Consider the following 13,385-nt stretch of genomic DNA (forward strand, 5'->3'; position numbering starts at 1 on the left):
GATTCCCAGTGGCTGAAAAACTTTTGCATGCGTAAGGGCACTTTCATGGAACTTTGTGACTTGCTTTCCCTTGCCCTGAAGCACAAGAATACCAAGATGAGAGCAGCCCTCACAGTTGAGAAGCGAGTGGCGATAGCCCTGTGGAAGCTTGCACCGCCAGACAGCTACCAGTCAGTCGAGAATCAATTTGGAGTGGGCAAATCTACTGTGGGGGCTGCTGTGATGTAAGTAGCCAATACTATCACTGAGCTGCTGATATCAAGAGTAGTGACTCTGGGAAATGTGCAGGTCATAGTGGATGGCTTTGCTGCAATGGGATTCCCTAAATGTGGTGGGGCGATAGATGGAACCCATATCCCTACCTTGGCACCGGAGCACCAAGGAGGCGAGTACATAAACCGCAAGGGGTACTTTTCAATGGTGCTGCAAGCACTGGTGGATCACAAGGGACGTTTCACCAACATCAACCTGTGATGGCCGGGAAAGGTACATGATGCTCGCATCTTCAGGAACTCTGGTCTGTTTCAACAGCTGTAGCAAGGGACTTGCTTTCCAGACCAGAAAATAACCATTGGGGATGTTGAAATGCCTATAGTTATCCTTGGGGACCCAGCCTACCCCTTAATGCCATGGCTCATGAAGCCATACACAGGCAGCCTGGACAGTAGTCAGGAGCTGTTCAACTATAGGCTGAGCAAATGCAGAATGGTGATAGAATGTGCATTTGGGCATTTAAAAGCGCGTTGGCACAGTTTACTGACTCGGTTAGACCTCAGCGAAACCAATATTCCCATTGTTATTACTGCTTGCTGTGCACTCCACAATATCTGTGAGAGTAAGGGGGGAGATGTTTATGGTGGGGTGGGAGATTGAGGCAAATTGCCTGGCCACTGACTACGTGCAGCCAGACACCAGGGCAGTTAGAAGAGTACAGGAGGGTGCTTTGAAAACCAGTTTCAGGAATGGCCAGGCTACGGTGTGAAAGTTCTGTTTGTTATTCCTTGATGGAACCCCCCCACGCCCACCCCGGGTTCACTTTACTTTCCTGTAAGCTAAGCACCCTCCCCTCCCTGCTTTGATCACCGCTTGCAGAGGCAATAAAGTCATCGTTGCTTCACATTCATGCATTCTTTATTTATTCATCACACAAACAGGGGGATAATTGCAAAGGTAGCCCGGGAGGGGTGGTGGAGGAGGGAAGGACAAGGCCACACAGCACTTTAAAACTTTACAACTTATTGAATGCCAGCCTTCTGTTACTTGGGCAATCCTCTGGGGTGGAGTGGCTGGGTGGCCGGAGGCCCCCCGACCGTGTTCTTGGGTGTCTGGGTGAGGAGGCTGTGGAACCTGGGGAGCAGGGCGGTTGGCTACACAGGGGCTGTAGCGTCAATCTGTGCTCCCGCTGCCTTTTCTGCAGCTCAACCATACACTGGAGCATATGAGTTTGATCCTCCAGCAGCCTGAGCATTGACTCCTGCCTTCTTTCAGCAAGCTGACGCCACCTACCACCTTCAGCCTGCCACCTCTCCTCGCGGTCATATTGTGTTTTCCTGCACTCTGAGATTGTCTGCCTCCAAGTATTTTGCTGTGCTCTGTCAGTGTGGGAGGACAACATGGGGTCAGAGAACATTTCATCACGAGTGCGTTTTTTTCGCCTTCTAATCTTCACTAGCCTCTGGGAAGGAGAAACATATGCATCGGGTGGAGGGAAAAAAAGGGAGAGTGGTAGTTAAAAAGACACATTTTATAGAACAATGGGTACACTCTTTCATGGTAAACCTTGCTGTTAACATTACATAGCACATGTGCTTTCATTACAAGGTCGCATTTTGCCTCTTATTGAGGATATGCCCGTTTGGTGTGAGAGATCATTCACGCAGGGCCGGGCAACAGAATTTGGCTTGCAGGCAGCCATGGTAAGCCCCAGTCTTTTGGCTTCTTTAACCTTCATAACATGTGGGAACGGTTTCAAACAGCAGCGCCCTCATTTCCCATACGAAGTAGCCGTTGGGTTGGCCACTAAAAATGGGTTGGCAATTTAAAGGGAGGGGGCTGCGGTTTCCGGGTTCACGTGCAGCAGAAACCCAACTAACCCACCCCGCCCCCCCCACACCCCCCAAATTCTCTGGGATGATGGCTTCACCCCTCCCCCCAACTCGTGGCTAACAGCAGGGAAGATTTCTCTTCCTCCACAGGCAAACAGCCTAGCAGAAATGGGCACCTCTGAATGTCCACTTACTAAAACCACCCTATTTCAACCAGGTGACCATGAATGATATCACTCTCCTGAGGGTAACACAGAGAGATAAAGAACAGATGTTATTTGAATGCCAGCAAACGCTGAGACCATATGCTGCAATGCTTTCTTCTGCAATGATTCCCTACTACGTGCTACTGACCTGGCGTGGTAAAGTGTCCTACCATGGAGGATGGAATAAGGCTGCCCTCCCCAGAAACCTTTTGCAAAGGTTTTGGGAATACATCTAGGAGAGCTTTATGGAGATGTCCCAGGAGGATTTCTGCTCCATCCCCAGACATGTTAACAGACTTTTCCAGTAGTTGTACTGGCCGTGCATGCCAGGGCAAATTAATCATTAAACAAGCTTGCTTTTAAACCATCTATAATGTTTATAAAGGTACACTCACCAGAGGTCCCTTCTCCGCCTTCAGGGTCCGGGACCCCGCCATGGGTGGGTTCGGGGGATACTGGGTCCAGGTCCAGGGTGATAAACAGATCCTGGCTGTTGGGGAAACCAGTTTCTCCACTTCCTTGCTGTGAGCTATCTGCAACTGTTGGATCATATTAAAGAAGTTCTGTATTAAAATCACAAATGAGTTTGATTCCCCATAGTTTAAATTCCAGGGTATTACTAATTAAGAGGTTTCTTGGGTTTTGGTACTGTTTCTCTCCCTCTATGTGTGAAACTTGCAAGCTGCTAATTGTGTTAGTACATTCTAAGACAGAGTCTGTTCTCAAAGCAATTCTTTGTAACAACAAGTACTCACACAGAGAGAGACTCAGAGCAATACTCTGTAACAACAGAAACAGCACACAGAGACTCCCCGCCCTTTTGTTGTATTCATCTCGCTTTGTTAACAATTGTGATTAAAATAGAGATAGAGGATGTATGTGGATGGATGCTTGGTGTGGATAATAACTGAATGATCAGGGAGGTGCCAGCCTAAGAATTCAGTGTCCATCGGCTGAAGAAGTGGAAGTGGAAATAACCAGAGGACCCCCGGAGGGCAGACTAGAATCCACCCAACAGCCTCAAGAATGGGAGAACCAAAGAACAAGAAAACATCTGGCAGCACGGAGCCGTCAGGAATGTGCCATCTGCTGATTGATTCAGCAACAGCATGATGAAGCAATTCCCAGAGACTGGCATAGGAAGAAATTCCTATAAAAATGGACTCTAGAAAGTGAGAACTTTGGGTTCTGATTCTGCAAACCAACTTCCAGGAGCATCAGATGTGCATCTGACAAGGCCCTGCTCCCTCCTCATGTTCAGGCCACCTGGCCAGTGGCTTGGCATGAGCAACTCTAAGGCTGGTAACTATGATAACAACCTTGCAGAACCTGTGAGTGTGTATGTGTGTATGAATGAATGTGTGAATAAATATGAAATTGAGTGGAATGTTATAGCTCTAACTAACTGCTTACTATGATTCTTTCTATATTCACAATAATTGTGGCATTTTGCCTTTTCCCCTTTAATAAGATCCTGCTGGTTTTTATTTTATTGGTATAACACAACCTCCTCCTCATCATCATCTTCCTCGCCCCCAAAACCCGCTTCCGTGTTGCCTTCCACTGCTTGGATGGAGTCAAAGCACAGCGTTGGGGTAGTGGTGGCTGCACCCCCTAGAATGGCATGCAGCTCATTATAGAAGTAGCATGTCTGGGGCTCTGAACCGGAGTGATCATTTGCCTGTCTGGGTTTTTGGTAGGCTTGCCTGAGCTCCTTAATTTTCACATGGCACTGCTGCGGGTCCCTGTTATAGCCTCTGTCCCTCATGCCATTGGAGATTTTTTCAAATATTTTGGCATTTCGTCTTTTTGAACAGAGTTCTGCCAGCACGGATTCGTCTCCCCGTACAGCGACCAGATCCCATACCTCCCATTCGGTCCATGCTGGAGCTCTTCGGCGATTCTGGGACGGCATGGTCTCCTGTGATGATGAGCTCTGCATGGTGACCTGTGCAGGTGCGCTCGCCACGCTGGCCAAACAGGAAATGAGAGTCAAAAGTTCATGGGCCTTTTCCTGTATACCTGGCCAGTGTATCTGAGTTGAGAGCGCTGTCCAGAGCGGTCACAACCGAGCACTCTGGGATAACTCCCTGAGGCCAATACCGTTGAATTGCGTCCACAGTATCCCAAATTTGACCCGGCAAGGCCGATTTCAGCGCTAATCCCCTTGTCAGGGGTGGAGTAAAGAAATCAACTTTAAGAGCCCTTTAAGTCGAAAAAAAGGGCTTCGTCGTGTGGACGGGTGCAGTGTTAAATTGATTTAACACTGCTAAATTCGACCTAAACTCATAGTGTAGACCAGGCCTAAGGCCATATCTATACTACAAGGAATATACCGGCATAGCTATGGTGCCCTAGTTATGCTGGCATGACCCCATAGTGTAGATGCAGCCTAGGCTGATGGAAGGGTTTTTGTTTTGGTGGTGTAGGAACACCACCATCCTAAGCAATTGTAGCTGGGTTGATGGAAGCATTCTTCCACTGATCTATCTGTGTCTACACTGGGGGTTTGGTTACCATAGCTACGTAGCTCTGGGATATGGAACAACCCTGAGTCATGTAGCAATATCAACCTAAATTTTAAGTGTATACCAGGCCAAAGACCCCAATCCTGGAAGGAGCGAAGTATGCTGATCCTTGTGCCAGCAAAGAGCTTCTTCAGGCTTGGGGCCTAAATCAGAAAAACATAACAGGAAGGAGAACAGAAGGGGTAGGGAAGAGGTGGAACCCAGACTGGAGGAGGGTTCAAAGGAGGGAGACAAGGTGGGAAGGATTTGGGGAGTGAGGATTTCTTTAGGATTCAAGAGGGTGTCGCATTGCTTGAAAGGAGCCAGGCAAGGTTAACGATGGGTGAGGGAGCAAGACAGGGTAGGGGTGAGAGCGCAGAGAGCGTGTCTGCAATGTGTTGGGAGGAGACAGGTTAGTCAAGTACCCTAAACTGCTGCTCTTATGAATATTGCAATGGAGAACTTAACGGTCCCTCAACGGACGGGGGCTCTCATGTCCCAGCTGACCCCCGCCCACGCTGCGGTACCTGGTGCATCTTTCCCAGGACAGGCGGGGAGGGCTGGCGGGGCATGGGGCCCGTGCATGGCATGGGGCCGGGCCGGCTGGGGTGGGCCGGTGAGGCATGGGGCCCGTGCCCTGCATCGGGCCAGGTAGGCAGGGGGGCCAGGCGGGGAGAGGCGGCGAGGCGCGGGGCCCAGGCTGGTCTATGTCAGCACTGGCAGTGGGCTCAGGCGGGCACGGTTCGTGGGGTGGTTGCTGGGCCCTGCTCCCACCTCCATGACAGCGAGGGCCGAGAGCTCTGAACATGCCCCACTCAGGTCTTTGGCTCCCTGCCAGGAGCCGGGCCCCACCACCCTGCAGGCCAGCGCCAATCGGGAATTTCCGTGCTTCTCCCCCAGCACTTCGGCCATTTCCGGAGAGCGGTGCTCTCCGTTCGGGGCCACGCTCAGCGACTCCTCCCGAGCTTCGGTCATTTCCGTGACCTTTCGGGGGTTGCTGTTCGTTTCCGATCGCTGCCCCGCGCTTCGGCCGTGTCCGTACCTATTCGGGCGCTGCCGTGAGTTTTCGGGCGAGTTGTCCTGCGCTTCGGTTTTTCCCGTACCTAATCGGGCATTGCCGTGAACCCGGTCGGCCGTTCGGCTTTTTCCGTGTTCCTTCGGGAGTTGCCGTGCGCACAGGTAGTCGCTTCGGACTTTTCCGGACAGATTCGGCTGTTTCCGTGATCTCCGGTCGGCTGCGTTCGGGCGCCGCCGCGCGGAGTGTGGCTTCGGCCTTCTCCGGGAGAGCTCGGCGTTTTCCGCGCTGGGCCGCGGCGCTCTCGGCGCTTGCTCCCTGGCTGGCTCTCCTCAGTCGGCCGCTGCCTGCCTGTCGCCGGGCTGGGAGAGCCTTGTGTGTGAGTGACGCGGCGGAGGTGTAGTTTGACGCGGTGTGTTACGTGGGGGAGAGAATAAAACTGCGGCGAGAGCCTAGGCGCGAACGAAAGCAGTGACGGAGCAGCCCGTAACCGGTAAGAGGAGGAAGGCGCCCAGCCGAGGGGGGGATGGAGCCGGCGGGGCGCAGGGAGCAACAGGCGCAGGACGCGGCCCGGCCTGCACCGCCAGCGGGAGGGGCGCCCGCTTTAAAGATGGAGCCGAGCCGAGCCCTGCAACATCCCCGCCGCCGCCGCTCCGAGCGCGGCGAACAAAGAGTAATGGCGGCGGGAGCCGGCCCGCGGCCGCTCTGGCTGCAGCCCGCGCGCGGCGCGGCGGGGGCAAGGGGGGCAGCGGCCGCTGCGGTCCCTTCGCCCGGCCGCGGGGGGACCGCTCCTTTCCCGCCTCCGGAGAGCCCTGCCGCGGGAGCGCCGGCCGCCGCCGGGGCGCCGCAGGTCCGAGGAGCCGCTGTCGGGAAAGTGGCGCCTCGCTAGTGCCTTGTGGCCCCCACCCCGCCCACCACCACAAACACACACACACACACACAGCCCGGGCTGGCCCCGCCGCGGATCGTCCCCCCCGGGACGGCGGGTCCCCTCAGCCCGCCCCCACGGATCGTCCTCCCTCAACAACCGCCCAAAGCCCGGTCCGCCCCCCTCCCCGCCGCGGATCAGCCCGCCAGCTGCCCCCCAAAGCCCAGCCCGGCACTGCATCGCCCGCCTCCCAAAGCCCGGGACGGTCTCCCCCGCGCCCCCCACTGAGCTGGCCTGCCCCCGCCGTGGATCGGTCCCCGCCGCCCCTCAGAGTCCGGGCTGGCCTTTACCCCCCCAGCCCGGGCCGGCCCTGAAGCTGTTCTCTTCCCCTCTCCCCCTGTCCAGACCGAGTTGTTACTGTGAGAGTAGGGCGATGTTTTACTCGATGAGAAATAGACCTCTTGAAAAGTGTATTTTTGACACCTACAAGGTGCTGCGTGCAGACAGCTCAGTTCAAAGGGTCAGTTACTATTAACACACCCCACCACGTATGGCACAAATATCTCTTAGATTAAAACTGAATTTGAAAAGCTTTTTCTCTTCATGCTTATTCAATTTAGTTTGGATACTGAACAGCCTAGTTAGTTTCACTTTCTGACTGGTATGCTACACTGTGCTGTCTGGGAATATCTGGTTAAAGAAACTGCAATTAAACTATATAAAAACATGTGTAGTGGTTTTAGCTTGTTGCAGAACTAGTTTTTCTCCAATAAAAACTTTTTAAGAGTTTATGTTTTGGGCCAGACTTGATTTGATGGGATCCTCTTTCAAAGTGGGGTATGCAAATATTCAATTCTTGAAAGGCCTGAAGAAGAAACTTTCCCAACGTCTACTACCACATTGCTTTTCATGAAAGTTCAGTCGAAATACTGAGGATGCTTATATCACAGAGCAAATAATAAAGATACAGATGTCTGTCTGTAACATACTCCTGGTATATAGTAGTAGAAAGATACGCAGTCTTGCTAATACTTTAAAATACTAAAAAATGAATTTCACCATAAGCATTTTTGTAGTTAGCTTTGGTTTGGCGCTCACTCTTGCCATTAATTTTGCAAGTTTCTTCAGTGGGAGTTCTGCAGGCAGAAAGATAGCTGGATTGGACCTATACTATTTCTCAATACTTCTGTTAATATCTGCTCTCTCTCCCACATTATCCATAATTCTGAAAAATCTTTTTAGATAGCTTATGCTTCTTTCTGATAATTGTGACTGTAGTTTTTATTCCCCCTCTTCAATGTCCGTACTAGAAATTCTTAATCTGTGATTTTTTTTCACTTGCTGTTGTACACCTGCTTCAGCTTTAGGATTCTGCATCTTCTTGGACAGTAACCTTTTAAAATACTCTGCAGCTCATTTAAAGGCACAACGTTCTCAACTTTTTTTTAAGGACTGTTGTGATACAACAGTGCTCGAACCCGGAAGCACACCCCTTCCTGGTGCTGTTTTGTGCCTGCCCAAAGATTGCAGTTTGGGGAGGGCAATGCCCATGTTAAAAAGTGGGGGCCTTGCCCTCCCCCATCCCCCAACACTTCTGCAAAGGTTCTGGTGCCCTTGTGAGTCCTACAGTAGGTTTAAAACTTTTTTTTTAATTCTTGTATATGTTTTTATAAAGTACATGTGACTTGTCTTTTCCCTCCAAAACAAATTTTTCCCTTTTTAATATATAAAGTCATGTTAGCAACCCAGTGTTTCTGGAAGAACTCTAGCCATCAACCGTGTGAAAGAAATAAAACTCTTCAGTTAGGGGGCAAAAATCAGTTTTTAACTTTTCCAGAGGTTCTTGTATATAAAGCTGGAAATTACGGGGGAATATTGAGTGTCTCCCTCCACTCCTGCAAAGAGATGACTGTAAAGGGTTAGAGTACCATGTGTTGATGGATTATTGTGCTTTTTTTTAAAAAAAAAAAAAAAAAAAAAAAAGTTTTGAAATACTCTGGTGAGAGTCTCTTCATTCCCTTCTGTTTAGCTGGTTTTTGTTTTTTTGGAGACCCTTTATGCCTTAGTCCTGTAATCAGGTCTAACTGTACCAATCAGAATGCAAGATTGGGGTCTTTAAATTACAGCAACTGTAAAGCTGGGATGTCCCAAAATTTAATTTTTTTAAGACAGTTTCTCATTCACAAAAATGTTGGGCTCTAAGTGAGTAGGTAAACTGTTTCTCATGTATGTGAATTCATCTCTAACCACCAGTGCCTTTCCTCTTTGCAGTGGAAGCCACATACTATTCCTGATTCCCGCATTGAGTAGTATAAACTTGACAATTAGAGGAGTGCTGGAAAATCTTAGGAAACTGAAGGGCTGATACAGCACTATTGAAATCAGTGGATCTTTCTGTTGATTTTAGGGGGCTGGTGATTCAGTAATTAAATATAATATGCTTTTGTTTTGTAAAAAGAAAAGGAGGACTTGTGGCACCTTAGAAAAGAAAAGGAGGACTTGTGGCACCTTAGAAACTAACAAATTTATTTGAGCATAAGCTTTCGTGAGCTACAGCTCACTTCATCAGATGCATTCAGTGGGGCATCCAATGAAGTGAGCTGTAGCTCACGAAAGCTTATGCTCAAATAAATTTGTTAGTCTCTAAGGTGCCACAAGTCCTCCTTTTCTTTTTGCGGATAAAGACTAACACGGCTGCTACTCTGAAACATTTTGTTTTGTGTAATTCATTCTTAGTGAAGTGGATTGTGTTTTTTAATACAAAAGTGTTAGTAAAGTGACAGTAAATACTTGCATCTTATTATTTTACATCTGCAAGACTTACCTCTCATCTATCCCAAACCTATCCTATTTGAGGATAGGAAGTAAGACACTAAATCACTGCTTTCTAACCTGCAAAATACCTGTTTAAGAACTTTACTACTCCCCTCATCAAAATATTAAAGCTTAAATTAGTTTGCTTTGAATGTGGCTATATTTTTGTCAATAAACTTAATGCCCTCTTTAGATTGTATGGGAATCTTGTCCTGGGAAGGGAGGAGACTGAACTTCTAGCAGAGGGGAGAGGGCAGTCCATTGGGTGTTGGCTGCCCAGCTGAACTCTGGCTCCTCTGTGGAGAGGCTCCCCTTAGGCTTCATAGGTCAGAGTGGGACTGGGAGTAGTGGTGGTATCTCCCAAGTACTGGTAGCCTTAACATGGGGCGGGGGGGGGGGGGGGGGGTAGACCTTCAGAACCTGATTATTTCTTACTTGCTTTAATCTTTAGTGACATAATCTAAATGTCAATATAGTTAGTTATCCTAGGGTCCATCTGCAAAACAAAACCTTCACTGGTGGTGGTATGCTGCTACAATCATCAAATGTAGATATGCCACACTGACACAAATTACTGCAGAAAATCACTGTTCTGCTGGAATAAAAAGTATCAGTACAAGCCCTGTCTTGCACTAGTGCAGAGCTCTACATCACTATGTAGCTGCAAATTTTGTTAATGTAGGTAAGGCCCTACATTTGTAAAGATACAGTAGATGTCACTTACAGTTACACACTACTCTCATTTTCAATGCTTTCTTTGCAACTAGCAGGCCTGGTTGGAGTCTTATTGATATGTATGAGCACATCAAGAACAAAATGGCATCCTTTTATTTATTTATTTAAATAAATGCAGCAAACTGTCCAAATTGGAGCATTGATCTTACATACTCCTACATCTTGTAAAGTTGTCTATGATACAGCTGGCATGTTTAAACGTTATTTATTATTTGTATTGCTATCTCACTGGAACTGAATCCTTAAAGTAAAAATTGTCACGCTACCTTGTCTGTGGTCAGTGATTATGAATGTCTGTAATCTTATGTCTGAGTGTTGAAAAGCATCCCTGTAGATGAGTGTTTCTCTTCCACTTCTCCCAGTTGTTTCCCTGTTCAACTGCTAATATTTGGTAAATGCTTCAAAAATTTACATTTAGACCAGAGAAGTGCAGCATATTTTAAGAAGAAAGGCAGGAGTGCACATTCCCATGCTGCTTTCTCCCTGATGCTGGCAAAAGCAGTAGTTCGAAATAGACAAGGATTTCCTCAGTTTCCTATTGCCTGTGTTTTCCCTCTCTGTGTGGGATGTACACTATCCATCTAGGAGAAGAAAACAAATTGTGGGAGTCTCCTGATAGTTGTTAAAATACAGCTCTAGACATTATCTTGCTACTACGGCTGACTCAATAACTCATGCGCGACCTTAAGCAAATCCTAATTATTGTGCAGCCATTTCCCCCTTAGTAAATGGGCATACCTACCTATCTCACAAGAGTGGTGGTTGTTTGTTATGCACTTTGTGATCCTTGGGTGAACGGTGCTAAAATAGTGCTAAATACATAGGAATTGCCATTCTGGATCATACTAGTGGCCTGGCACTAGTATTACCATACTCGTGGTCTGACAGTTAAAAAAGCTAACCATGTTAGGAACCTTTAGGAAAGAGAGAGATAATAAGACAGTCAATTTCATAAGGCCATTATATAAATCCACGGCATGCCCACACCTTGACTACTGTATGCAGTTCTGGTAGTCCCATCTCAAAAAAGATAATTAGAAATGGAAAAGGTACAGGGAAGGGCAACAAAAATGATTAAGAGAATGGAACAACTTCTTTATGAAGAGAGATTAACAAGACAGGGACTGTTCAGGTTGGAAAAGAGATGACTAAGTGGGGATATGATAGAGAGCTATAATATCATGAATGGCATGGAGAAAGTGAATAAGTGTTATTTTCCCCTTTGCATAACATAAGAACCAATGGAATTAATAGGCAGCAGATTTAAAACAAACAAAAGGAAGTACATCTTCACACAACACACAGTCAGCCAGTGGCACTCGTTGCCAGGGGATGTTGTCAAAGTCAAAAGGAATAACTGGATTCCAAAAATAACTTGATAAGTTCCTGGAGGATAGGTCCATCAATGGCTATTAGCTAAGATGGTCAGGGATGCTGTTATACCAATAAAATAAAAACCAGCAGGATCTTATTAAAGGGAAAAAGGCAAAATGCCACATTTACTCTGAATACAGAAAGAATCATAGTAAGCAGTTAGTTAGAACTATAACATTCCATTCAATTTCATATTTATGCACACATTCATTCACACACACACACACACACAGAGGTTCTGCAAGGTTATCATCATAGTTACCAGCCTTAGAGTTGCTCATGCCAAGCCACTGGCCAGGTAGCCTGGACATGAGGAGGGAGCAGGGCCTTGTCAGAAGCTCAACTGATGCTCCTGGAAGTTGGTTTGCAGAATCAGACCCCAAAGTTCTCACTTCGTAGAGTCCATTTTTATAGGAATTTCTTCCTATGCCAGTCTCTGGGAATTGCTTCATCATGCTGTTGCTGAGTCAATCAGCAGATGGCACATTCCTGATGGCTCTGTGCTGCCAGATGTTATCTTGTTCTTTGGTTCTCCCATTCTTGAGGCTGTTGGGTGGATTCCAGTCTGCCCTCCGGGGGTCCTCTGGTTATTTCCACTTGACGCCTTCTTCAGCCGATGGACACTGGATTCTTAGGCTGGCACCTTCCTGATCATTCAGTTATTATCCACACCAAGCATCCATCCACATACATCCTCTATCTCTATTTTAATCACAATTGTTAACAAAGCGAGATGAATACAACAAAAGGGCGGGGAGTCTCTGTGTGCTGTTTCTTTTGTTACAGAGTATTGCTTTGAGTCTCTCTCTGTGTGAGTACTTGTTGTTACAAAGAATTGCTTTGAGAACAGACTCTGTCTTAGAATGTACTAACACAATTAGCAGCTTGCAAGTTTCACACATAGGGGGAGAGAAACAGTACCAAAACCCAAGAAACCTCTTAATTAGTAATACCCTGGAATTTAAGCTATGGGGAATCAAACTCATTTGTGATTTTAATACAGAACTACTTTAATATGATCCAACAATGCAGCCCCATGCTCTGGGTGTCCCTGAGCTGGGACTGGATGGATCACTTGATGATTGCCCTGTTCTGTTCATTTACTTTTTGAAGCATCTGGCATTAGCCACTGTTGGAAGATAGGATACTGGGATAGAAGGGCCATTGGTCTGGCCTAGTATGGCCATTCTTATGGTCTTATGTCTGGTCTGAAGTACTGCCTCCAACAGTGGCCAGCATCAGCTGCTTTAGAGGAAGGTGCTAGAAACTAATAATGGACTTTTGTTACTCTGCTCTAGAGTCAGTTGGCTGATACCCTGAAGCATAAGCATGTATGCCCTTTATGTACATTTTCATACTGTTTCATGTGACTAGCCATATAAATCTCTAATCCTTTATAAGTATTATTTGAGCGATAGCATATTAGGTTGAGGATAGTTTTGTCCCTCATTCCCTGGGGTTAGGCAGGGTCTTTTTTTGAAGTAGAAAGTGCCTTGGATTGCTTTGTAGACAGACCGACCTTTTCTGTTCCGTATAAATAGTGACATTCTTTCAAGGCCAGACAGGTTGGGGAAAAAATCCTGTTGTCCAGCAGCCTGGGACAATCAAGAACCCAATCTGAAATTTACATACTGCCTTCCAGACTAACTTAAATTTTAAAATTATGGATGCATTTATAACTAAGGATGGATGATGTGGACTCTGATCCTTATTCGTGGCTGCAGTGCTGAGTGGTTTATGTAAATTTGAATTTTTTTATATGTGCAAAATAAATAAAAATGTGATGCAGCAGTTTCAGATATTTTGCAGTCACATGCACAC

At 47.2% G+C, this 13,385-nt stretch overlaps 2 protein-coding genes across 3 annotated transcripts in view; one reads left to right on the plus strand and one right to left on the minus strand.

Annotated features, from left to right (window-relative positions):
- Positions 1-1,129: 1,129 nt before the first annotated feature.
- Positions 1,130-6,568, minus strand: LOC140895850 (uncharacterized). 2 transcript variants are annotated; one of them, XM_073306623.1, is made up of 4 exons: positions 5,801-6,561; positions 4,119-4,221; positions 2,647-2,790; positions 1,130-1,675 (listed from the first exon to the last, which is right to left on the minus strand). In XM_073306623.1, the coding sequence occupies exons 2-4, from the start codon at positions 4,191-4,193 to the stop codon at positions 1,229-1,231; spliced, it is 666 nt and encodes a 221-aa protein (XP_073162724.1). In that variant the 5' UTR covers positions 4,194-4,221; positions 5,801-6,561; the 3' UTR covers positions 1,130-1,228. The 2 variants fall into 2 exon arrangements, 1 of the variants encoding a protein (XP_073162724.1); XR_012154374.1 differs by lacking the exon at positions 4,119-4,221 and having other exon boundaries at positions 5,801-6,568.
- Positions 6,007-13,385, plus strand: part of CREB1 (cAMP responsive element binding protein 1) — a 45,716-nt gene continuing 38,337 nt past the window's right edge. The window contains exon 1 of the mRNA XM_073306621.1: positions 6,007-6,266. The gene's annotated coding sequence lies outside the window, so the exon portion shown is untranslated. The remainder of the gene's footprint in view (positions 6,267-13,385) is intronic.

The sequence above is a fragment of the Lepidochelys kempii genome, chromosome 11, assembly GCF_965140265.1.
Source record: "Lepidochelys kempii isolate rLepKem1 chromosome 11, rLepKem1.hap2, whole genome shotgun sequence".
NCBI lineage: Eukaryota > Metazoa > Chordata > Testudines > Cheloniidae > Lepidochelys > Lepidochelys kempii.